The sequence below is a fragment of the Oryctolagus cuniculus genome, chromosome 9 (assembly GCF_964237555.1).
Source record: "Oryctolagus cuniculus chromosome 9, mOryCun1.1, whole genome shotgun sequence".
NCBI lineage: Eukaryota > Metazoa > Chordata > Mammalia > Lagomorpha > Leporidae > Oryctolagus > Oryctolagus cuniculus.
Genome location: NC_091440.1, coordinates 97882581 through 97905516, shown reverse-complemented (window position 1 = coordinate 97905516; position 22936 = coordinate 97882581). Strand labels below are relative to the sequence as shown.

Sequence of the window (22936 nt, the reverse complement as noted above, 5' to 3'; positions counted from 1 at the left end):
TGTCAGGCCCTGTGTGTTGATGCTGTGGGTCTGGGGAGGGGTTGGGAGGAAGGAGAAGATTGGGCTAAAGCAAGTCACAGGGGCTGGGGAGGAGTAGGGAGACACTTGGGGTTACCCAGAGGCAGAGAATGATTTGTTTCTTTTTGCTTTGTATATAAAAAAAGAGGGTAGAGTCTAGGCTCTTGGAAAAGTGGGAGACAGCAAATCTCTCCCTCATGGCAGCTTCCAGGTATGAGCCAAAAGACACACACTCCCTATGCTCAGAGGACTGACTCCATCCTGGGCCCATTCTCAGTCTTCACCATAGGCCGGCAGCCCCTTGGTGGGGGCTGAGGAAGAAGAGAGGCTGATTGGTGAACCTTGGCCGAAAGAAGCTTCCTCAATGAATAGGCCTTTCAGACACAAGGTCGATATGGTCCCTGTGTGCTGAGATTCTCCTTGCCTTGGAGATAGGTTAAGCCTGGTGGGGAAGGGGAAGCAGGCACTATGTACTGTACCATCACAGGGTGGGGTGATGTGCACATGCAATACACACATCTGCATGAATGGAATGTTCAGGGCTCTGTTCCCTTTCCAGCTCTCCTTGTCTCTTATCATTCCTTGACTTGAACCATGGACTCCAATCAAGAAAACCTTCCCTCTGGCTGTAGACATGATTTGTATGTTCACGCTTTTTATTCTGTGCTGTTCTGACAGAGGGTAGCCCCAGCAGCTACAGTATGCTTCACTTGTTTAGATGTTCCTACATCTGTGTTTCCCTGTGTGCTGAGCAGGGGCCACTTGCTTCTTTCCTATCTCTCTGCATCACAGAATGCAGGATTGTGAATGAACAAGACACTTCATACATTTGGTTGATTGACTGATAGACCTTCATACTCTCTTAATAGCTTCCAGGATGGACCAGTCATGAGCTGCCACCTTCAATCAGACAGCTCTCATTCAAGAGGAGCAGAGACACCTACTCCAATCGGCATCTGAGACAAGTCAGGCTAAAAAGCACATCCAGGATGAACTAGCCTCCTCAGCCTCCAGTCGCTATGAGTCCGAGGAGCTGAAAAGATGACTCATGATTTATTTTATGCTGAAAGGATGAGCATAGGGAGGAAAGATATTGCCGTCCTATGATACTTAAGTGGAAGCAAAGGGTAGAAGGATGGAGAGATATGAGAGAGAAAATGTTTGATGGAGGGAAAACACAGGGGAAAAGAGAAGGAAGGAAAAAGAGGTGGGAGAAAAGAGGGAGGAAGAAGGATGTTACCTAGGTTCAGGTTTCAGCTCCACTTTCAATTCCTTCATCCTGCTGTTGCACACACTGGGAGGCAGCAGGTGATGGCTCAAGTACTTAAGCCCCTGCCACCCACACAGGAGATCTGGGTGGAGTTCCAGGCTCCTGGCTTTGGCTTGGCCCAGCATTGTCTGTTGCAACCAATAGGGTAGTGAGCCCACTGATGAAAGTTCTCCCCTCTCCCCACCTTTCAAAGAAATTTTTAAAAATACAAATAAAAATGTCTTAAAAAAAAGAGGGAGAATGTAAAAGGAAGACTAGGGAGGAAGAGGGATAGAAGAGGACAGGAACTGCTGAGCCATTCAGGCTTTATTGTGATGTTGAGGTGGGGATCCTGGGGTAGCAGCTGAATGTGGATCATAATGCAGGACCCTTAAATAAGCTCCAACAACCATCCATCTCAGACCTTGGGGACATGGACAGACCCTGGAATCACAAACTCTAAATGCATGGTGGGAGAGAGGAATGGGGAGGGGAGTCATGTGCTCATGTGGTGATGCTGTGGTCACAATGAAGCCAGGAGCTTCAGAGAGCATTATGTGTTTCCAATGCAAGGGGACTTGGCCATGCCAGGCTGAGGCACTGACTTCAGCCAGGTACGGGATAATAATAAATTCTGGAGATGCTGTGAGCCTTGATTGAAAAAATAAACAGGAGGAAGCTGTGTTTGCTGCTTTCATTAAAGTGCATAAGCAGTGGGGGCCAGAGCTTAGCAAGAGCCAAGAAGTAGGCAGAGAGAATTTTAACCCCTGCAGTGGTTTTCTTCCATCATATCTCTGCCCTCACCCACCCCCACATCATGGCTTCCTTGGCCTTATGTCTAAGGCCACCATACCTATGTGCCTCCCCCAGCTGAAGGAGGCAGAGAGACTGAGCTGTTTATTAGTGCAGATCAGATGGCAGTTAAAGGATCCATGATTTCCAAGCCCCAGGTTCTCAGGGCACCGGCCTCTCCTGGAATTGGTGGGAAGCAGGAGTTCTGGGGGTAAGAGAAACTGGGCCACAGGGGCCTTTAGCCTCCTTACTGATGCCACAGTCTCACTCTACTGTGGCCAGAGAGGGAATGAGAAAGGTTTACAGCAAAATTATGCTCCTAAGATGCTCTCTGCTGTCCCTTGCACCAACTTTAGCATGCTCAGCAGGGAAATGATTGAGCAGGGAACTCCCTGGGAGAAATACCAGGGAGAGGTCTGCTGGTGCTGCTCTTCTCTGCCCCTCTTCATGGGGGCCATTCCCTGCCTCCAAACTCCATCTAGTCCTGCTCTGTAGAGACATGCGGGCAGAGAAAGACAAACATAAAGTGGGGGTCATAGGTACATAGCAAGAGGAGCCAAATATGGAGTCAATGAGGGTGATTTTTTTTCCCAAGGTTCTTGGGAAAACTTGGGTTGAAGTTGGGCAAAAAATGGGGAAAGAAGTGGGTGGTCCAAAAGGCATTCAATCAATCAATCAAGACGTCTCTGCCACCACATCCCAGGGAAGGGACTGCAGCAGGAGGCGTGTCCTTGCTCTCTAAGTCTCTGGGTAGACAGCCTTGGGGAGCATGGGAAAAGCAAGGAATCACTGGTGTTATTAACCTCTTAGTGCCTGGTACAACTTTCCAGGGGACGATTTCCCACAATGTACCCTCTGCTCCACCCTGCTAATTGTGTCTTAGTTTTGTTGTTTCCCTTGGGAAGCAAAAGCAGGGTGGGGTGAAGGGTAGAGGACACTGCAGTTTCTTGCTGGTGTTGACAGGTAAGGCTGTATAGGAATCAGGTGACTCCTAAATCCCTGTATTCCCAGTAGGACCGTCTGGGCCAAAGGTTTGGGCTCCTTAGACCACAGTGAGAGCTATGGTCCAGACCTAATCCAAGAAAAATGACGTTTCCTGCACCTGTCTTGCCCAGACAGTCCCCTGAAGGGATGCTAAGGAAGTGATGCAGTGCTGGAGAAGGAAGATATCAAATATCAGGAGGAGAGGAAGCAGGTGAAGAACTGGATTCTCAGGAAGCTGAGGCTGTCCCCAGGGATATGGAATGGACTAGGACTTCTCCCCTGGTGATGAAAAGGCTACACACAGTGTCTCAGAAGAGTGTTACCTCCTGCTAAACAGTGGGCACTGAGGAAAAGCCCACTTTTACTTTGTATGCCAGATAAGAAAACCATAAAACTGAGGGCATAAGCAAATGGACCACTGAGGAGGTTGAGGAAGAAAACTGTATCTTCTTGGGACTTGGACCAGATGCTTTAGGCTTGCCGAGGCAGATCCCCCTGTAGCTTCATCCTTAATTTCATATGGTTCTGAACAAAGCTACCCTGTGAGCTAATAGGCCATGGCCCAACTTCTGGAGCTCTGCAGGGGATGGAAGAAGAAAATGAGTTTTTGGGGATAATTCTTCACAAGTGTCCCCTTATGAAAGTATAGTTGAAACTGAATAAAGATGGTATGCTTGTCTCTCCCTCTCCCCTCACCCACTCCCTCCTTTAGCATTGCCATCATCAGGGTCAGGTGCTAATCAGGTACTGACTTCCCCTGAGCTGCCCTTCCAGGCAGTTATTCTATCACCAGTCTCATCAGAGAAGGGGGGCTGATATGGTCACAGCCTTCTCGATACAGGAGAAAGAAGATTCTGGCATCCTTTTTTATCTTACTTTTCATATTACGAGGGTATGGACTGTGTAACATGAAAAAGCTGGGTCCTTAGAGGGTCTCATTGGAAGAGTAAACATTTCCTTCAAAACCTAACGTGAGATTCTGCTTATCACCAATTAACCAGGAGGAAATAATGTTCACATGTAGTAGCCATATGGAGATTTAAACTGCCCTTTCCTTCAAATAGCAACTCTGTTTGCCAGCTGTCTCTCGATCACTGTTCCCTTTCCACAATTGCCAGCGACCTGCACTGACATCCTCCTTGAGTCAGAGGAAAAAGCTGTCACCAGACTGAGTACTCAAGCTGCAAGCGAGCTCTCCATTGGTCTGTCTGGTGGATTTCTCCTTTTCCCCGCTCTGCAGGGATTCAGAAAAAAGGTGGCCACTCAGGTCGGAGCAGAGTCAGCTTCCCTAGATGAGCCACTCTTGGCTTTGACTCCCACTGCATCAGTTAAAGAGCCAGCTCGTTCCCCTGGGAAATGCTCTCTCCCACCCTTGATCTTCCTGAGTCCAGCTCCCTGCCTTCCATTTTCATCCTCTTCCTCCTGTATTCCCCTGGTCCCAAACCTGCTCTTCCTGAGTGCAGTCCTTTTAAAGCACTTAACATGCCTCTGCCAAGCCTCTGTCGCTTTCATGTATCACCCTCCCTCTCAGTAATTTTACCATCCAAACTCCCAAATTTTTCCGAACTTAAAATCCTTCAATGGATCTTATTTCTTCAGTTTAATCTTCAACCAACTTTCCCCTAATTTTGTACCTTTGAAAGCCTGCCAGTTTCCAATATCCCCAATCACTTAAATCCGTTTCGCTCCTTCCCTCCAGAAGGGCTGGATACTTCCTTTTGATCCGACATCGTCCAAATCACACCCCCTCCCCCATATCGCCCCCGCTTACCCCCAGATCTCTTCTACCCCAAGTGTCTGTTTAACCCTTCCCTTCGCATCACCCTTTCCTTCAAACTCCCTTGTACAACACCACTTCCCCTCCTCACACCCACTCCCTTCCCTTCCTTCCCTCTGCCCCACTCACTCGGGTCTCCTGCCCAGGACGCCCTTGCCTAGGGCGGCGGGGGATTTGTGTTGAAGGAGGGCTCCGGCGGCGGCGCAGCAACTCGAGGGACGCTCCTTGTCCTTGTGGGCGCCGGCCGAGAGCGTCCCCGCAGGCTGCTGGGGCGACTGCGGTGCCTGAGCCCTGCTGCTGGGGCCTGGTTGGGGCTGCACCAGGAGCTGCCCGTGGTGCTGAAGCGCCGGCGGCTCAGGCGCAGAGGGCGCGCGCTGTCCGTGGTCCTGGAGAGGCTCCTGGGCCCCGGCGGCGGCGGAGGCGGGAACGGCGACAGGGGATGCCGGTGGCGGGGCTGGCGACGGGGCCACGGGCCCGGGCGGAGGCTGAGCTTGCAGCCGCTGCTGCTGCTCACCCAGGCTGCGGTTCTCGGCGCTCAGCTCGTCCAGCCTCCGCTCCAGCTCGTCGATGCGCTGGCGCTGCGTGTGGATGAGGCTCTGCTGGTTCTGCACGATGGCCGTGAGCTCCTTGAGGTAGAGCACGGCCCGCACCGGGTTCTCCAGCAGGCTCTCCATGCCGCCCGCCGCCGCCTGCGCCTCCCTGCGCCTGCCTGGGCTGGCGGCGGGCAGCGCCGGGGCGCGCTGAAGCGGAGCAGCGCCGCGGCTGGTTCGCTTCGCTCTCCGGCAGTGGCAGCCTCCTCACCGCCGCCGGCGCCGCGTCAGCGCCACGGAGACTCACACCCGCCCCGAGGGCGGGACTGCGGCGCCAGGGCCTCCCCTCCTGGCTGCGGGAGGAGGCTCCGCTTCCTGCAGGCAGAGAGGAGGGGCGGCAGCCAGGGCCCCGCGTGAGCGCGTGCGGCCGGCCGAGGCCGTGGCAGAGCAGGGCGCGCCGGGGCCCTGACACCACTGAGATGCGCCCTACCAGAGGGGAGGGAGAAGGGAGCAGCGGCGCTGGGAAATGGGAGAAGAGAAGCAGCTCAGGAGAGGGGAGAATAGGGAGAGGCTGGCAGAAGGAGGAAGGAGAAGGAAGGAAGGTGGGGACGAACGGGGACAAGAGGCAGGCGTTCCGGTCGTGAGCTCTGTTTCCTATGCCCCACCTCCCAGGGGTTGGGGGTCTCTTAAAGACCTTCTGAGGAGAGGCCTCGTCTAACAGTCTCTAATGCTGGGGAATTCCCTGGTGCACAGTGGTCACAGGACTGTAAGGGACCCTAGATACCATCTCCGCCTGCGCTTTCTCCCAGCCCTGAGGAAGCTGAGGGTGGGACGGCTGTTTGTGGGGGGTTTCCTCTGGGAGTGAGACCTCAGGCCAGGGCGAGGAAGGAGGCAGGGCGGTGGGTGATCCTCGCATACCTGTCGTTGCATGTTAGAACATCAGACTTCCCTGTCTGCCATTCTCCTGGTGTAGGCATATTTGTGGCTATCAGGTGTCCACAGCTGGAACAGCCACACCGATCTAATATCAGAGTTGAGTGACCTTCTGGGAAGGAATTTGTGCTTTGCAAATATTCTTTTTTTTTAATTTTTTTTGACAGGCAGAGTGGACAGTGAGAGAGACAGAGAGAAAGGTCTTCCTTTGCCATTGGTTCACCCTCCAATGGCTGCCACGGCTGGCGCACCGCGCTGATCCGATGGCAGGAGCCAGGTACTTATCCTGGTCTCCCATGGGGTGCAGGGCCCAAGCACTTGGGCCATCCTCCACTGCACTCCCTGGCCACAGCAGAGAGCTGGCCTGGAAGAGGGGCAACTGGGACAGAATCCGGTGCCCCGACCGGGACTAGAACCCGGTGTGCTGGCGCTGCAAGGCGGAGGATTAGCCTAGTGAGCCGCGGCGCCGGCCTGTGCTTTGCAAATAAATTGGCTTCTCTGCACTTAAATATTTTTCTTTGTTTTTCTCCCATTTATCTTCCAGGCAAACCTGGAATTAAAAAGGATGAAGGAAGCTTATCCACAGCTGGGGCCGCATTGGGAGAATAGGAAAAAACTTCAGGAAGGATCGGGTCTCCTACCAAAGAGTGGAGGCTGGGGATGGGACAAGAGCACTCTTCTGTGCTCCCTTCTCTAGCTTGATTGGTTCACTGTCCGAGAGCTGGGTGCTGGCAGAGAACCATACTGCTTCTGTACATGGAACAATGGCAGCACCATTACCCATGGGGCTTTCTTCAAATGCAGATTTCTGGACCCAGTATCAATTCTGGTGTATGGAATCACTTGGGATGGGGCCCAAGTGCTTCCAGTTTTGTCTTCTTCTTTCACTTAAAAAAAAACTCATGAGTTGTAATTTGCATGTGATGATAAACTGTATGCACCTGTTTTGAGTGCACAGGTCAATACATTTTGACAGATGAACCCATGTAACCAGCACCACAAGCAAAATTGCAAAAAAAGGACCCTCATACCCCTTTGCAGTTGATTCCTCTCATGCTCCAGCCTGTTAACTGCTGTTCTTTCTGTAAATATACTTAGTTTTGCCTGTTATAGATTTACATTTCAATGGAAATCACAGAATATGTACTCTTTTGTGTTTATTTTTTAAAAAAGATTTATTATATTTATTTGAAAGTCAGAGTTACAGAGAAAGAAATAGGCAGAGACAGAGAGAGAGATCTTCCACCCACTGGCTTACTCCCCAAATGTCTGCAATGGCTGGAGCTGTGCTGATCTGAAGCCAGGAGCCAGGAGCTTCCTCTGGGCCCCCATGCAGGTGCAGGGGCCCAAGGACTTGGGCCATTCTCTGCTGTTTTCCCAGGAGCATCAGCAGAGAGCTGGATCAGAAGTGGAGCAGCTGGGGCTCAAACTGGTGCCCACATGGGATGCTGACACTGCAGGCAGGGGCCTTAACTCTCTGTGCCACAGCGCTGGCCCCTGTGTCTATCTTTTCCCTCAGATTACTGTTTTAGAGGCTCATCTACTGTGTGACAAACATGATGAGTTTGTCCATTTTTTTGCCACTCACAATAGTATCACAATAGATATACCTTAATGTGTTTTTCTCTTCACTTGAGAGATATTTCAGTTGCTTCCAAGTCCTCATTATTTTGAATAAAACTGTTATGATTATTAATGGAGAAGTCTTCATGTGGACACATTCACATAGCTTCATGTGCCTCATATTTCATGTCTTATGAAAAGTCAAAATCTAGGACTGGAATTGCTGGATCAAATAACAGTGTATATTTAACTTAATAAGAAAAGGCCAAACTGCTTTCCCAAGTGGTTAGGCTATCTTTTGTTCTCACCAGCAAAAATGAGACTCAGGCATTTCACATCCTTGAGAATATTTGGTATTTTTATCCCTTTTATGTTTTACCAACATGGGTATGTACTAATATATCATTATGGTTCTAATAAGTGTTTTCTTCACAGCTAATGTTGTTGGACAGGTGTTCAACACAGTGGTTCAGATGCTGCCTGGGACATGTGCATCCAGTTCCTGGCTTAGAGGCTGGATCTAACCTTTTATGGCTTCCCAGTAATGTGCTCCCTGGAAGGCAGCAGAAGATGGCTCAGTACTTGGGCTCCTGCCACACACATAGGAGACCCAGACTAAGTTTCAAACTCTAGGCTTCAAGCTGGCCCAGCCTCAGCTGTTGCAGACAGTTGAGGAATGAATCACTAGATGGAAGAGCGTGCGCTCTCTCTCTTTTGCTTTCAAATAAAACAATAAAATAAATGAGGTGGTGATATATTGATTAAATTACATATGTGTATTTATATATACCTATCTATAATACATACATGTAGACATACACAATTTTTCTACATATGCAGGAGTGCTTCAAAATGTTTGTGATAAGTTTATTTTTACACACAAATATTTTAAGCATGAAATCGACTAAAGAAGTTGTACAAGGGTCATTCCCTGCAGCCCTCTGACTCTGGCTAGAAGAGCAGCTGACCTCTAGTCTGCTCCACACCTCCTGCCACACACACAGCCAGAACGCAGAACTTCTGGTTTGCACATGCATTTTATATATTTAATAAATCAGGTTATCAGCCTGCAGAGAAGTAAAACAAATACAGCTTCTCCTATGCCCTTTTGGATCTGTTTCTGTGGGTGTTGGCTTTATGGGTATATAAAAATGGTGATGATAATCTTAGCCAGCATTTGCATCCCACTTAATGGCTTTCTTTTTCATTGTTGTTGTTTTTGTATTTGTTCTTATTTGAAAGACAGAGATGCAGAGAGAGGTAGAGCCAGAGAGAGAGAGAAAGAGAGAGGTATTCCATCCACTGGTTCACTCCCCAAATAACCGTAATGGCCAGAGCTGAGCTGATCCGAACCCAGGAGCCAGGAGCCTCCTCTGGGTCTCCCACATGGGTGCAAGGGTCCAAGGACTTGGGCCATCTTCTACTGCTTTCCCAAGCCATAGCAGAGAGCTGGATCAGAACGGGAGCAGCTGGGGACTAGAACTGGTGCCCACATGGGATGCTGGCACTACAGGCTGGGGCTTTAACCCACTGTGCCACAGCACCGGCCACACTTAATGGCTTTCAGTATCTCTGGGTCTCAGTTTTCACAACTGTAAAATGGGGATAATAATGGGATCCAACCATAATTTATTTCAAGAATAAAAATCTAATGTATGTCGAGTGTGATCACACGTACTTGTTTTATTTGATACCTAATGAATGACAAACACGGCATGTGCACTGCTGTTAGTCCTGTTTCTCAGATGTAGCAAATGAAGCTCAGGGAGGGTGGTCAACTGTCTTGAAGTTGCAGAGCCAGTAAGGTAGAACTGGATCAGATCTATTCTCAGCCTGCCTTGTTTGCTCTGCACCACACATTAGGAATCTGATATGGAGAGGATCCTTGGGGGAGGGGTTTGGCCCCAACCCTAACAGTGGAAGCGTGGTTCAGTGATGCAGAGCAGGGAAGCACTTAGCATGGTGCCCAGCACAGAGGCTGCGCCCAAGGCAGGCTGCTTTATCATGGAGGAGTCAGCGCCGCACTGTGCCCATGGTACTCTGACACACAAGTGCCTTTGGTCCTCACAAGAAGCCTGTGGGCTTTTTTATGAGCCCCGCCTTGCAGAAAAGGAACAGAAGTGGCAGAAATCAAGTGACTTGCCCTCGGCCAGTAGATACCAGGGTCAGGAACCCCACTCGGAGCAGGCTGTCTTCGGTTCTCTCAGACAGGGCTTCCCTTAAGTGCAGCCGCATGTCACACAGCAAGTGTCAGTTGAGGGCATGTGGTTAATGGTTTGGGCCTTGGAGGGGGCTCTACCGCCAGGCTGCAGTCCCACCTTCAGGCCTCGTCACCTCTAATTTTCTGCTCGATGTCGCGGAGCAGGCCTGCCAGCTCCCAGCCATTCTGATGCACCCATGCTTCCCAGCTTGGGTGGAGCCCTTCTCCCAGAATGTCATTTCCTTGGGGTTTCTCTGCACTTGGGAATGGAGCAGAGCGTAAAGAAGTGTATGGATTCTGAAATAGGCAGACATGGATCCGAGCCCTCCTTCTGCCCCTCCCAACAACGTGACCTTGGGGAAGTCACTTCTCTGAGCCACTGATTCCTCACCTGGACAAAGGGTCAGGGGGCATTGTGGAAGCACCGTGCCTGGGGCTGCAATCTGAGCAGGATTTGGCTCCCCAACCCATGCAGATATTTCAGTCCCAAAGCCACCGACTGATGGAAATAGCAGGACAGAGGCTTGATCTAGTTATGGTGTCTGAAGAGGGCGCCTGGGGAAGTGGCTGGGTTGGATTAGGTTGCTAGAGTGCAGCCGCATGATGGACTCACAGTGGCTCACCAAACAGAGCCCATGTGGCCGAGCGTGTTCCCTGTGTGCTCCTGGTCTCCACAGCTGCTCCGTCCTTGACACACCTAGTGCCACCCAGCACCCTCCGCAGACACCAGGCCAGGGGGACTGCGTGAACTTGGGCTATGAACCTTTAAAACTGAGCCAAAATAAAGCTTCTTCCTTCGTAAGTAGCCTCTCTCTGATGTTTCAGTTGTACGAACAGCAAACTGAATAATACGCTGGCATGCGGGGGTACTGCAAAAAGGTCTTGGCAAATGGAATTAAAAGACAAATATATTTTGGAACAAAAACATTTGAAATCCATGCATAGTTTTTTTTTTTCATACTATGCAATCTCCATGGACCCTTTGAAGACCGCTCCTGTAACACATAATTAATAGTTTTTAGTTTTTAGTAGGAGTGGGGAAGATCTCCCTGAAGTCAGTTCACTCCTCTCAATGTGGTAACTGGGGTGGGTCTCTTACTCTCACTGAGCTTCCCCAGTGTTGCCTGTGAAACGGGTCAGTACCAGTGCTCCCTGAGCTCCCATCTGGAAAGTTCTCCATGAACAAGAACGTGAGCAAAGTGTTAGGGGTTGAACTCATCTGAAAAGAGCCTTCTCTTCCCCATTGTGTCCACAACTTCCGTCCAGTCAGTGGCCTGCCTCAGTCCCGAAGAAGGCTGGCAGCCTCTGTGACGGGCACGCTGGACAAACCTGCTCACCCTGCAGAAGAGTATGGGAAGCCTTCTCCTCCTTTTTCAACACTGATTTGAGGAGGGCACTGCGGAGATGAAATTGGGTGCACTCGAGAGATTATTGAGCTGCAGCCACAGGCGGGAGACTCTTGGTCCTGCTCTCACCTGTCCTCTGTCCCTGACAGTGGCATAAACTGGGCCAAGATCTGTCTTTCTCTGGACCTCAGGAGCCCCATGGTGGAGTAGGATGGGGTGGAATCACAGAGTCTAGAAGGGAGAAGAAGTGGGGAGCTTGCCTACCCTAGGATTGCTTCCACCCCATGCAGGCACCAAATACATCTACCCTGATCAGTAGGCTCTGTCCCGAATCTCCCGGGACATTCAGGTCCCCACATCACAAGATGAGTACCCACCATCACAAGGACAGAATGGCTGGGAAGATTTTTCTTATACTGAGCTGTGACTGCCTTCCTTTATCTTTCACTCACCATTCTGAGTCCAGCCCTCTGGAGCCCCATTCTTCTTCACGTCAACCCATAAAGCCCTTCTATGCTCTGCCTTCCCAGGAAAAGAAGAGGAGGTAGGAAGGAGGGAAGAGATAAGGAAGTCAGACTTCAGACCGCCTGAGCTTCTTATACAGCATCTGTCTACACACACAAGCTGTGGGCTGTCATATTGGACAAACTGTTTCAAAATATTCTCTTTTCCTGCTTGCTGCCAACTCTTCCTCCCCCCACCTACAGAAACTGCTCTGAGAATGACCCGGGAAGTGGGAAGCAGTCATAGCATCCACCTCCAGGGGCTGCTCCAGTTTGAACGGCAATACTCAGTAGTTCTCAGCTTTCAAATTATTTTTAGAATTGTTTCAGAAGACTCCTTTATCAAAGAAACTCTTACGTGGAGCTTGGCTGAGTGGATGACGGATGGAGGATGGGTGGGTGGGTAGGTAGGTAGGTAAATAAAAGGAGATTAGTAGCGTGGATAGACATAGTCCAGAGCCAGGGGTTGGAACCCCTGCTCTGTTGCTATGTTGTTTACTGACTGTGTAATCTCCTAAGTCTGTTACCCATTCAGCACCTCAGTTTCTCAACTGAAAATGGGCACGATCGTTAAATCCCATCTCACAGGAAACGTGACTACTGAAGGAATTGATGTGTGCGAAGCATTCAGGAGAGCACTGGGGCAGTGATGTCCTCTGGTGCAGCATTATTGTCCCTGCCGACAAGGTGGCGAGGCTTTCCCACCCCCTGGCCAGCAAGATTCCCGAGACATCAGAGCTTCCAGGAGCAGAGCTTTTCATCTGTTCATCCGGCGCTTTTCTATGTGGCACAGGAAGTGATGGGAGGGGCTGAGGGCACACAGTGGAGTAGGCGTGTTGAAACCAGACCTTCAGCTGAGGTCTCTGGGCTCTTGGCCTTGGCAATTCACTGAGATCTTTCTGCATGTGCTGAGCTGGGGCTGAGGACCAGGAACTGAGCACATTCCTTAGCCTGTTGGGCTGACCTTGGCTGGGCTGCTGTGCTCCACATCCCCTCCAAGATGAGGCCTCAAGGTCATGTGCTAATGAAGTAGCAACTCTTAACTCTCTTTCAGAGCAGGGGTGGAGATGGATGAGGACAGGGAGCTGTGAAACTTAATTCACACTTATTGCTGTGTCTTAAGGGCACAGGCTACAAGGTATTCCTTGCTGTCTATGCAAGTGCAGGGGGGAATGGACAGGTGAGACTCGCCAGCCTCTCTGTACCCCCTCAGTCCATCTCTCTCTGTCTCTGAAATATTTGAGGACTATCTGTCCTTGAGACAGGCCATCCCAGGCAGTGGCACTCCTCTGAGTTTTATGTTGGACCTCCAAGGTGATGGAAGAGGGAGGCACCGATGGTGTGATTTGGCCCCCAGATTCTTTTTTTTTTTTTTCTTAAAGATTTATTTATTTATTTGAAAGGCAGAGTCACAGAGAGGCAGAGGGAGAGAGAGAGAGAGAGAGAGAGAGAGAGAGAGAGGTCTTCCATCCGCTTGTTCACTCCCTAGATGGCCACAACAGCCAGAGCTGTGCCAATCCGAAGCCAGGAGCCAGGAGCCTCTTCCCAGTCTCCCACATGGGTGCAGGGGCCCAAGGACTGGGGCCATTTTCTACTGTTTTCCCAGGCCATAGCAGGGAGCTGGATCGGAAGTGGAGCAGCTGGGACTTGAACCAGTGCCTATATGGGATACCAGCATTGCAGGCAGCAGCTTTACCTGCTATGCCACAGCGCCAGCCCTGTCCCCCAGATTCTTGCAGGAGTTTAAATTCCAGAGTCATAAGTGAATGATACTAAGAAGGCAGAGTGCTAATCCCATTGTGGTGTTTAGAGAAGGGGTCTTTGGGAAGTGATTACATTGGATTAGGCTGTAGCCCCGTGATCAGATCCTGGCAGCTTCATAAGGAGAAAGACCCCACTTGGAGAAGTACACTCCCTGTCTCTTTCCCCATGGTGCCCTGGGTCACTTAGGACCCTGCCAACAAGAACACTGTCATTGCAGGACAAACCAAAGGGACTTGCCAGATCTTGGACGGTGAACCTCCAGAACCGTCAGTGAAGATGAGCTACTTTTCTTTTTAAAGTTAGTCTGCTGCCAGTAGTTCATTATAGTAGCAAAACCTGACTAATACGGAGACCTTTAGCTTTTACCCAAACCAAAAAATTGTTTATATCAAGTGACAGTCATTCCTACATTAAATTAACACATGCTCACTGAGCATCTACCACGTGGTGGGTGTTAGCAGGGCCACCATTGTATGTGTTATGTGTGCTGTCACTTAGGATCCTTGACTCAGAGGGTCCCTGCACTTAGCTTAATACTCTGCTGTCACTGGCCTGCATTTTTTCATGTTCTTTTCTACCCATTGGTACAGTAGAGCAATGATGGATGTCCATGATGGAGGAGACACCTGTGACGTGAGTGTCCACATTCATTGCACCCCATTCACCTGTGGCCTATGGGCACGGAATTCTGGTTAGCCCACACTCCAGGGGAGTGCAGGAGACTTGGGGGGAAAGTACAGGTATATTTCAGTGTCTCTGCGAACTGTGAATGTGCCAGTCTCTTATATATGACATAATTTACATATAATCTATGCACATTTTCCTGTATACTTTTGTTAAAGATACTTGTATGGATTTGAATTTTCAAATTTATTTTCTGAAATGCATTTGAAAAGCAGACAGAGAGAGAGAGAGAGAGAGAGAGATCTTCTATCTTTTTTTTTTTTTTTGACAGGCAGAGTGGACAATGAGAGAGAGAGAGAGAGAGAGAGAAAGGTCTTTTTTCTGTTGGTTCACCCCCCAGTGGCCACTACAGCTGGCGCACTGAGCTGATCGGAAGCCAAGAGCCAGGTGCTTCTCCTGGTCTCCCATGGGGTGCAGGGCCCAAGCACTTGGGCCATCCTCCACGGCACTCCCGGGCCACAGCAGAGAGCTGGACCGGAAGAGGAGCAACCGGGACAGAATCCGGCACCCCAACCAGGACTAGAACTCGGGGTGCTGGTGCCGCAGGCAGAGGATTAGCCTAGTGAGCTGCAGCGCTGGCTGAGAGATCTTCTATCCAGTGATTCACTCCCCAAATGCCTACAATAGCCAGGGCTGGGCAGGCAGAAAGCCAGGACCCTGGAACTCCATCCAGATCTTCTGTGTGGGTGGCAGGGACCCAATTACTGTGTCATCATCTGCTATGGGAAGCTGAATTGGAAGTGGAGTACCCAGGACTCAGACTGACACTCTGGTATGGGATGTGGGTGTCCCAAGGAGTGGCTTAGCCCACTGTGCCACAACACCTGCCCCTTTCCTGCTGTGTACAGGGCAATTTTCATTTACCCCTGGGTCCCCATGTTATGTAGCTGGGGGCCACAGGATGAATAACACAGTCCCTGCCCTCACACAATTTACTAATCCATTGACAGAAACATACTTTGATTGCATACTTCAGAAATACGTCCTTATAAGCTGATGAGTGCTATGGGAGAAAATTACAGGGCTCTTTGAAGGGGATAGTATTAGGCAGCCTCACTGAGTCTTAGCATCAGGAAGACTTCCCTGAAGAGGTGATATTTGAATGAGATGTGAAGATTAAGCAGGAGTTAGGGAGGTAAGGAGAAGGGGAAGAGTGCTCAGACAGAGGGGACAGCACGTGCAGGTGCTGGTCATCAGGTTCTTTCTGGAACCAGGCCTGGCCCATGACTGAACAGAAGGAGCAAGCAGGAAGGGGCCCCAAGTCCTTGTGGAGCAACAAAGGCAATGGCCTTGAGGGTTGGGCCTTCATCCGAAAAAAAATCGTGCTGATCTTCACATCTGAAGATGACGTTCCTGCCCCATCACCGACTGCACGGGCACTGAGCTTACAAGGTGGGGGGGGGGGCCCGTGTGATGATGGCCTTGCCCTGAGCCCCCCATATTCCCCAGGCCAGTTCTCACTGCACCCAGTGGAAACACCAGCAAGATGACCGGCACGGATGGGGGATTTTCCTGCACCTACCAAACACCTAGAGAGCCACAGCAAGATCTGCAGCCTGCCCTGATGCGCCAGGCATCTGAACATTGCCACAGCTCTCCGTCCTCCCACTTCGTGTAAGTGTTAGCTGAGGATGACCACATCCAGACCTTTTCCCAGCCCTGGGCTCGTGAGATGCCCAGCCCAGCCATCTGGATGTGATCTCTCCCCAGGACTGTCACAACAGCCTCAGGACAGCCCAGCTTGCGTCCAGTCCCTCCCCTCTGCTGCAGACGACCTCCCCCCTGCCCCCGCCACCAGAGGGTCTTCCCGGACAAAGGAAGCTTGTGTCACTACCTTCTTCAAAAATCTGCAGTGGTTCTCCTGTCCCTAAGCAGGGCTTTGCAGTAGCAGGTAGCAGTGGGTCCTGGATCAGTGACATGGGTCATTTTAAAAACAGAGAAAAAAATAGAAAAGAGAGGAAAATGTCAGAAGGCATCGCAGAGTGCTGAACATCATCTCTTCACAGCTTGTTTCAGTTAGGTCTGCATATTTCTAAATATATGTGTATTTTTATGTCCTGACTAGAGATTTAACATTTTAAAATTACTTTTATGTCTCTCTCTCTGTCTCTCTCTCTCTCTCACTGTCTAACTATGCCTGGCAAAAAATAAAAAAAAATTACTTTTATGTTTTCTTAAGAAGCAGAGAGACAGAGATCTCCAACCTATTGGTTCATTCCCCAAATGCCCACAATGGTCTGGGCAGGGCTAAGCTGCAGCTGGGAGCCAGGAACCCAACCCAAACCACGTGGGTGGCAGGGACCCAACTACTTGAGCCATCACCTGCTGCCTCCCAGGATGAGAACTGGTGGGAAGCTGGAATCAGGAGAGAAATCAGGACTCGAACCCAGGCCCTCCTATGTGAAGCCCAGGCATCCCAGGGTGCGGTAACCACGGTGCCAACCACCCTCCCCTGACATGTAGCTCTTGTTGTGGATCGTGGGCAAATGTTTGGAAGCAGAAAGAATATTGCTGCATTGGTGCACCACTTGCTTTCCCTGCTTCCTGTCACTCACATGGGCACGCATATCCTGCACTGGGGCCGCACCAAGACACCCCTCCAAAGCCCCCTCTTGCCTCTCTGACTCGGCTCCTGTCACTTCCTCAGTCTTTGTCTTTCCATCCCCTTCTCTGCCTATTGCAATTCTATTTGACAAGACACCTGTGAAAAATCCCAGCTTTCTCCCCAATCACAGCTCATCACGTATTCCTCTTTGATCCGAAGCACATTTGCATATACCTCTCGTTAGCATATTTCATTCTGCTTGAATAAAGGTTAATTCAAATGTCAGTTTCTCCCAGCTGCCTCCAGTATTGGGTCTGTATCTACTTCATCATTATTTTCCTCTGTGACTAACACGGTGCCTGGCACATTGGATCAGTAGGGGGTGCTTCGTCCAGCCAACTGAATGCTCACGCAGCTCTATGAGGTGAGACTTCAAATTTGGATACAGAAAAGAGGGGCTCAGAGAGGTCGAGGGACTTTTCCAAGGCTACATAGCTGGTTCAGGAGTAGAACAGTGGATGTGTCCAGTGTGTGGAGTGTGGACCCCAGTGCAGAGTCCCCCCATCCCACCCTCCCAGTCACAGCCTGGCCAGAGAGCTGTCTTAGCAAAGTGCTCTCCAGGCCCAGGAATCACCCCAGTCCCCACCCAGGTCCTCCGCGGGGCTGGTCAAAGCTCCCATAGTCCCTGAGCAGCTCTGGGGTGTGGGGTAGAGGTGGCTGACCCCGACAACCTGGGCTTGGAGGAGAGGTTGAGAAAGGCAAGAAGAAGCAGCAGTGGAAGGGATGGGAGGGAAGGGAAAGATGAAGACCCCGGGGCAGAGATAAACACCAAAGGGACTGCGAAACCCAGAGAGGTGAAGATGAAGAAGCAGGGAGAGTGACTGGAAATGAGGAAGAAGGCAGAAGACAGAGCAGGGAGTTGGGCAATGAAGGAGGGGTTGGGAGAGAAAGGTGTGTCCCGGATGCACAGAGCGTGCAAGGCCAGGCTGAGCTTCCCCCAGTCTCCCTGCCCTGCCAGGCCTGCTGCTCTCAACCTCCTTCTGCGCATCAGCCAAGGGCTCTCCGGTCCTCCTCCTCCTTATCCCTAAGTGCTCAGCAGGTGGCCCACATTCAGCCCAGTGCACTATGCTGGCTTGCAGAAAGCTGGCCCCCAGGACACCTGGCATCTGGGGTGGGGCTGGATTTGAATCCCTAGCACCCCACTGTTATTCCAGGGGGTCAGTCTTTCCCAGGGAAGCTTTCCCAGCAAGCCACTCTCTCTGGCTGTGGGCTCAGTCACAAGATCTCCTTTCTCGCTTCTGGTTCTGGAAATAAATAAGAGTGACCTTGGTCAAGGTGACTTCTCTGAACGGGCATCCTACGTGCAGGATGAGTTCTGGGTTCCCCGCCAGGCTGCTGACCGTGGCTCTGACTGCACGGCCTTTGCCACATGGCAGCCTGCAGCACATCAACCTGCTCCTGCAAGACAGCAAGAGCTGGCTCCAGTCCTGCATGTCCTGCCCTCCCTGCTGCTTTCTCTCTGTAAGAAGCGAGGCCCAGGTTCTGCCAGGACCTGAGAGGCTGGAGATGCAGCAACCTCGCGTCTGTCTGTCACCACCCAGGGCACCCTGATGTGACAGGGTTTGGGGCTGGGAATTCACATGATGGGACATGTTTTGAAAAGACACCTCTGGCTGTCATTTGGAATAGACTGAAGGGGGAGAATGGGAGCAGGAGCCCAGCTGAGAGGTTTCCATGAGGGAGAGATAGACAATGGCGTCTGGGGCTGTGTTGTCGGACTGACACAGGCACCCCCTCCCTTCCACTTCTTAAGGTCCCTGGAGTGCTCCCGGGGGATATGGAGACTTGGTCCTCCACAGGCTTTCACTGCGCCCTTTCAACTTCTCTCAGGCCCCAGCCTCTCCTGTCTTCAGCCCAATCCAGACTTCACCGACTGAAGCAGGTGGCACTGCACCCGCCATTCGGTCTGTCACCGACATCGGCATGATGTCTTCTCTGAGCATAGCCTGGGAGTAGCAGGAATGCTGGCAATGCTTGTGCTGCTGAGGGCCAGGCCCACTCTGGCAGCTCATAAAGATGTAGAGAAGGGGGCACAGGGGGTATTCAGAAGGGCAGATCTAGGGGTATCTAAGGGGCACCTGAGCCTCATGGTATAAGGTAGTAGGTAGTGGCCTGCCCCATGAAATGCAGTCTTAGCATCACTGGGTGGGAGTGGTCTTCACCCAGCCTCTCCTTTCACCCCCACCAACCTGCCTTTGGCCCTTCCTAGAGAGACTTTCATTCTGCTTTTGGCAATTTCCCTCTTCCACCAGAAGCCAGAGTTAGGTCTTGTTTAATAGTCATTATGTCTACAAAGGAACTGTCCCTTGTAAATACGACATGGGCAACATATGGAATTCAAAATTTTCCAGTAGCTACATGAAAAATTTTAAGTGGAATTAACTTTAACAATACACTGATTTAACCCATCGCATCCAAAATGGGATCATTTCAGCACGTAATCATATAAAAAACTATATGGTAGTAGAGAAAAACCCTTTGTTCATAGGAAGTCCTAGAAGTTTTTCATGTAGTTGACACGGCGCATCTCAGTGTGGGTACTAAGTTCTGCAGCTGTGTGGGCTGCATTTAGATTTCAGAAAACTCACATTGCGGAAGTAGATTCAGGCACCCAAGCTGCCTCACATATACTGTTACAGCTTGGATGTCCCCCCCCCACACCCACACATGCACACGCACACATGCACCTGTCTCATTCCCCTCTCACTGGTTCTTTGGTCCCCCAAGTCTTATGCTAATGGCTAATGGCCAGTAGACGAAGGGTGGGGATTAGCAGGTAGGTGCCAAGGGAGGTATTTGGGTCCCTGAGGGCGCCCTAGGAAGGCAGTTCTCAGGAGAGGGTTGCCTGTAGAAGCCTGGTCCAGCTCAGCTGCTGCCCACCTGCACCCTGGGTCACCACGTCATCCTCCCACCCCAGTCGCTTCACTCTCTACCACCATCATCAGACTCCAGGCAAATGTGGCCACCCAGACCTGCGAAACAGTGAGCCAGGAGAAACCCTCTCCCTCTAGAAGGTAACTCTGCTTTCAGGTATTTCAGTTCAAGCAACCAAAAGCTGACTGATACACATACTTAAGCTTTCCAATAGTCTAATGGAGCATCTTCAATTTGTTTTCCAATTAGTTAAAATTAAGCACATGAACAATGCAAGCTGTCAGTCACACACATGGGTCCCGTCACCCACGAGTGACCGCAGCCACAGGCAGCCTCCTCTGTCTAGGTCCCAGCTCCACCACTTGGTCTCTGAAAGTCAGCCAGATCCTCAGCTTCTCCACCCAGATGCACGAGTGACTACTGCCCCTCCCTCCCTGCACCCCCACCTCCAGCTCTCCTTAGAATCAGTTTCTCTCTGGTCCATAGCCAAGCCACCCATGGCTCTCAGGCCCCTCCCAGGCTCCCCTGCTCCTTCTATCAACATGATCATCTCTGCACATCAACATTAGCAAAAACACAAGCCAATTTGCATACTGATGATCCCTGCGCTAATCAAATCCACGCTTTCAGGATTAGGAGGCATTCTCCCTCACCAGATGGGGACATGGAGATGGGGGCTTGCCTTCCTGCAGGGGTCTGCAGGGGGTGGGCCTTCAGTGGGTCCTTGGTGTAGGAGGCAGGGGGCTTTTGGCCACAGGGAAGGAAGACAGGGGAGATGCAGAGCATGGGTGGGCGTGCAGCGGGGACGCTTTTCACACATGGCTCATTGTGTCAAATGATTTGGTTGTTAAATGAGCACCTTAAGGAACATTTTTTTTCATATTTCATACTTTTAAATTTTTTATAATTTAAATTCTTTGCCCCAGGCCAAGTTTTTTCAAACTTCAGATCTGTGCATAGAGTGGGCTTCATTTATACAATTCCACTCTGAGATTCTGTCCCACCCCCAACCTCTCCTTCGTGGCCACCCCAGCCAGGAAGCCACTGCTGAACATCTGCCATCCCTGGCCTGCAATGGGGGTGGGCAGCGGCTCTGGCCTGCCCGCCCCAGGCGTGAGCCCAGGGGCCTACTGCGGAGGGAGGCTGGGATAATCCTCCCGGAGCTATTTCAAGGATTAGTCCTGTTGCCCTGTGCCCAGCTCCCACACAAGCGAGGTGCAGGGCTGTGGACACTGCCAGGGAGGGAGGGGCAGCTTCCGGACTGCAGATCCAAGAAGGGAAGTGGACACCGGCTCTGGGCTCTGGGGTCCTGGTAGTGTGTCCTGGGCATCGGAGAACAGTGACATGGATGCTCTCTGCGGCCCTAAATAGAACCATGAGGAGCTACAGAGCTGAATCTGCAGTCCCAGGACCTCAGCCTCACACATGCAGGTGCCCACACACACCATGCACGCACACACACAATGTACATGCACACCCATCTCATTCCCCTCTCACATTCATGTCTTAATTACAACATCCACAGACTAGCCACTTTAGTTTCGTGGGGCCCTTTTCTCCATTTAAAAAGGTATTGAAAATTATATTTAGAGGGACTGGTGCTGTGGCATAGCAGGTAAAGCTGCTACCTACAGTGCCGGCATCCCATATGGGTGCTGGTTCGAGTCCTAGTTGCTCCACTTCCAATCCAGCTCTCTGCTATGGCCTGGGAAAGCAGTAGAAGATGTCTCAAGTCCTTGGGCCCCTGCACCCGCATGGAAGACTTGGAAGAAGCTCCTGGCTCCAGATCAGCCTAGCTCTGGCAGTTGTGGACATTTGGGGAGTGAACCAGCAAGTGGAAGATTTCTCTCTCTCTCTCTCTGTAACACTGCCTTTCAAATAATAATAAGTAAATCTTTTAAAAATTATATTTAAATAACTGAGGAGCTAGATAAGCTTATCTTGATTTGAACACCTTGGAATGTGCACATGGATCAAAACATCACATGTGAGCGGGCATTCGGCCTGGTGGTTAAGACGCCCACATCCAACATCGGGTGCCTGGGTTTGTGTCCTGGCTCTGCTTCCCATCCAGCCCCTGCTAATGCACACCCTGGGAAGTGGCAGGTGATGACTCAAATACTTGGGTCCCTGCCACTCATGTGGGAGACTTGGATTGGGTTCCCAACTCCTGGCTTTGGCCTGTTCCAGTCCTGGTTGCTCTGAGCATTTGGGGAGTGAACCAGTACACAGATGGGAGATCTTTGGGTATCTCTCTCTACTTTTCAAATAAGGAAATAAAATTTGTTCATTACTTAAACAAAAGGAAACACACAGTACCCCGTTAGGGAATAAGGACATGAGTCTCAGCTGTTTTACATTCTTGTTACCCTGCCTTCTTTCAAGAGCCCAGTTCAGTCTCACACCCTATTCTCTACCCACCTCTTGCATTATTCCCCAGGTTTGGAAGGCAGTGAGCTAAACTGGTAAAACCTGTGTGGAGGAGCTCTCTTCTGGACACCCCTACCGCTAGCCCACCGAAGACAGAAAACAGCCCAGCCCCTGGGGTCTGGGCCCCCAGCCACGTGTTCAGTCCATGTGCATGCTGGCAGTTGGTCACCAGCTCTGCGGGAAAAAAAAAAATTTGGTCTGGCTGTGAGTTCGTATTCTGTCTTCTCTCTGCTCTCTGCCCCTTTTCTTACATTTGGTGCCCCCTGTGAGGAGGCACCAATTTGCGCCCCTCTTTCTTACACCCCATAAATATGTATACTTGTGTGTCCAAAAGAAATGTTATATTTTACAATAATATTGATATATCCAAGATGAATATATTAATGTTATGTATTCAAATGTGTTTTTCCATTGTAAGTTCCTGTTTCCTTACGATTTCAGTCCAGAACATTCTGGGGGCCTGGGCACTGTGCACCCTGTGCCTGGCGGATCCGTCAGCTTGGCCACAGCCCTGCCCTGTGCTCCTCACACATCTTGCCTCCCAGGCCTGGCTGTGGCCTCTTGCCCTGGCCTTTCTCACCCTGCCAGGGCAGCTCCCTCAGCTCCCAGCCTCCTCCACAAGTGCAGAGGAAGCAGGAACAACGGGGAGGGGGAGGGGAGGGGAGCCGAGGGCATCCCTCTAAG

General features: G+C 50.9%; 1 protein-coding gene across 5 annotated transcripts in view; it reads right to left on the bottom strand.

Annotated features, from left to right (window-relative positions):
* The window catches only part of IQSEC3 (IQ motif and Sec7 domain ArfGEF 3), a 105140-nt gene extending 99385 nt beyond the window's left edge, over window positions 1-5755 (bottom strand). For 2 of the 5 annotated variants that reach the window (XR_007921003.2, XR_007921002.2), the window contains exon 1: window positions 4950-5752. Coding sequence is in view for 2 of the 5 variants with exons in the window: in XM_002712787.5 (XP_002712833.3) it covers window positions 4950-5494 (545 nt within the window). In the remaining 3 variants the exon portion in view is untranslated. Of the gene's footprint in view, window positions 1-4949 lie in introns of all 5 variants that reach the window. The other 3 variants (XM_002712787.5, XM_008259870.4, XM_051850099.2) reach the window with 3 other exon arrangements.
* Window positions 5756-22936: the final 17181 nt, after the last annotated feature.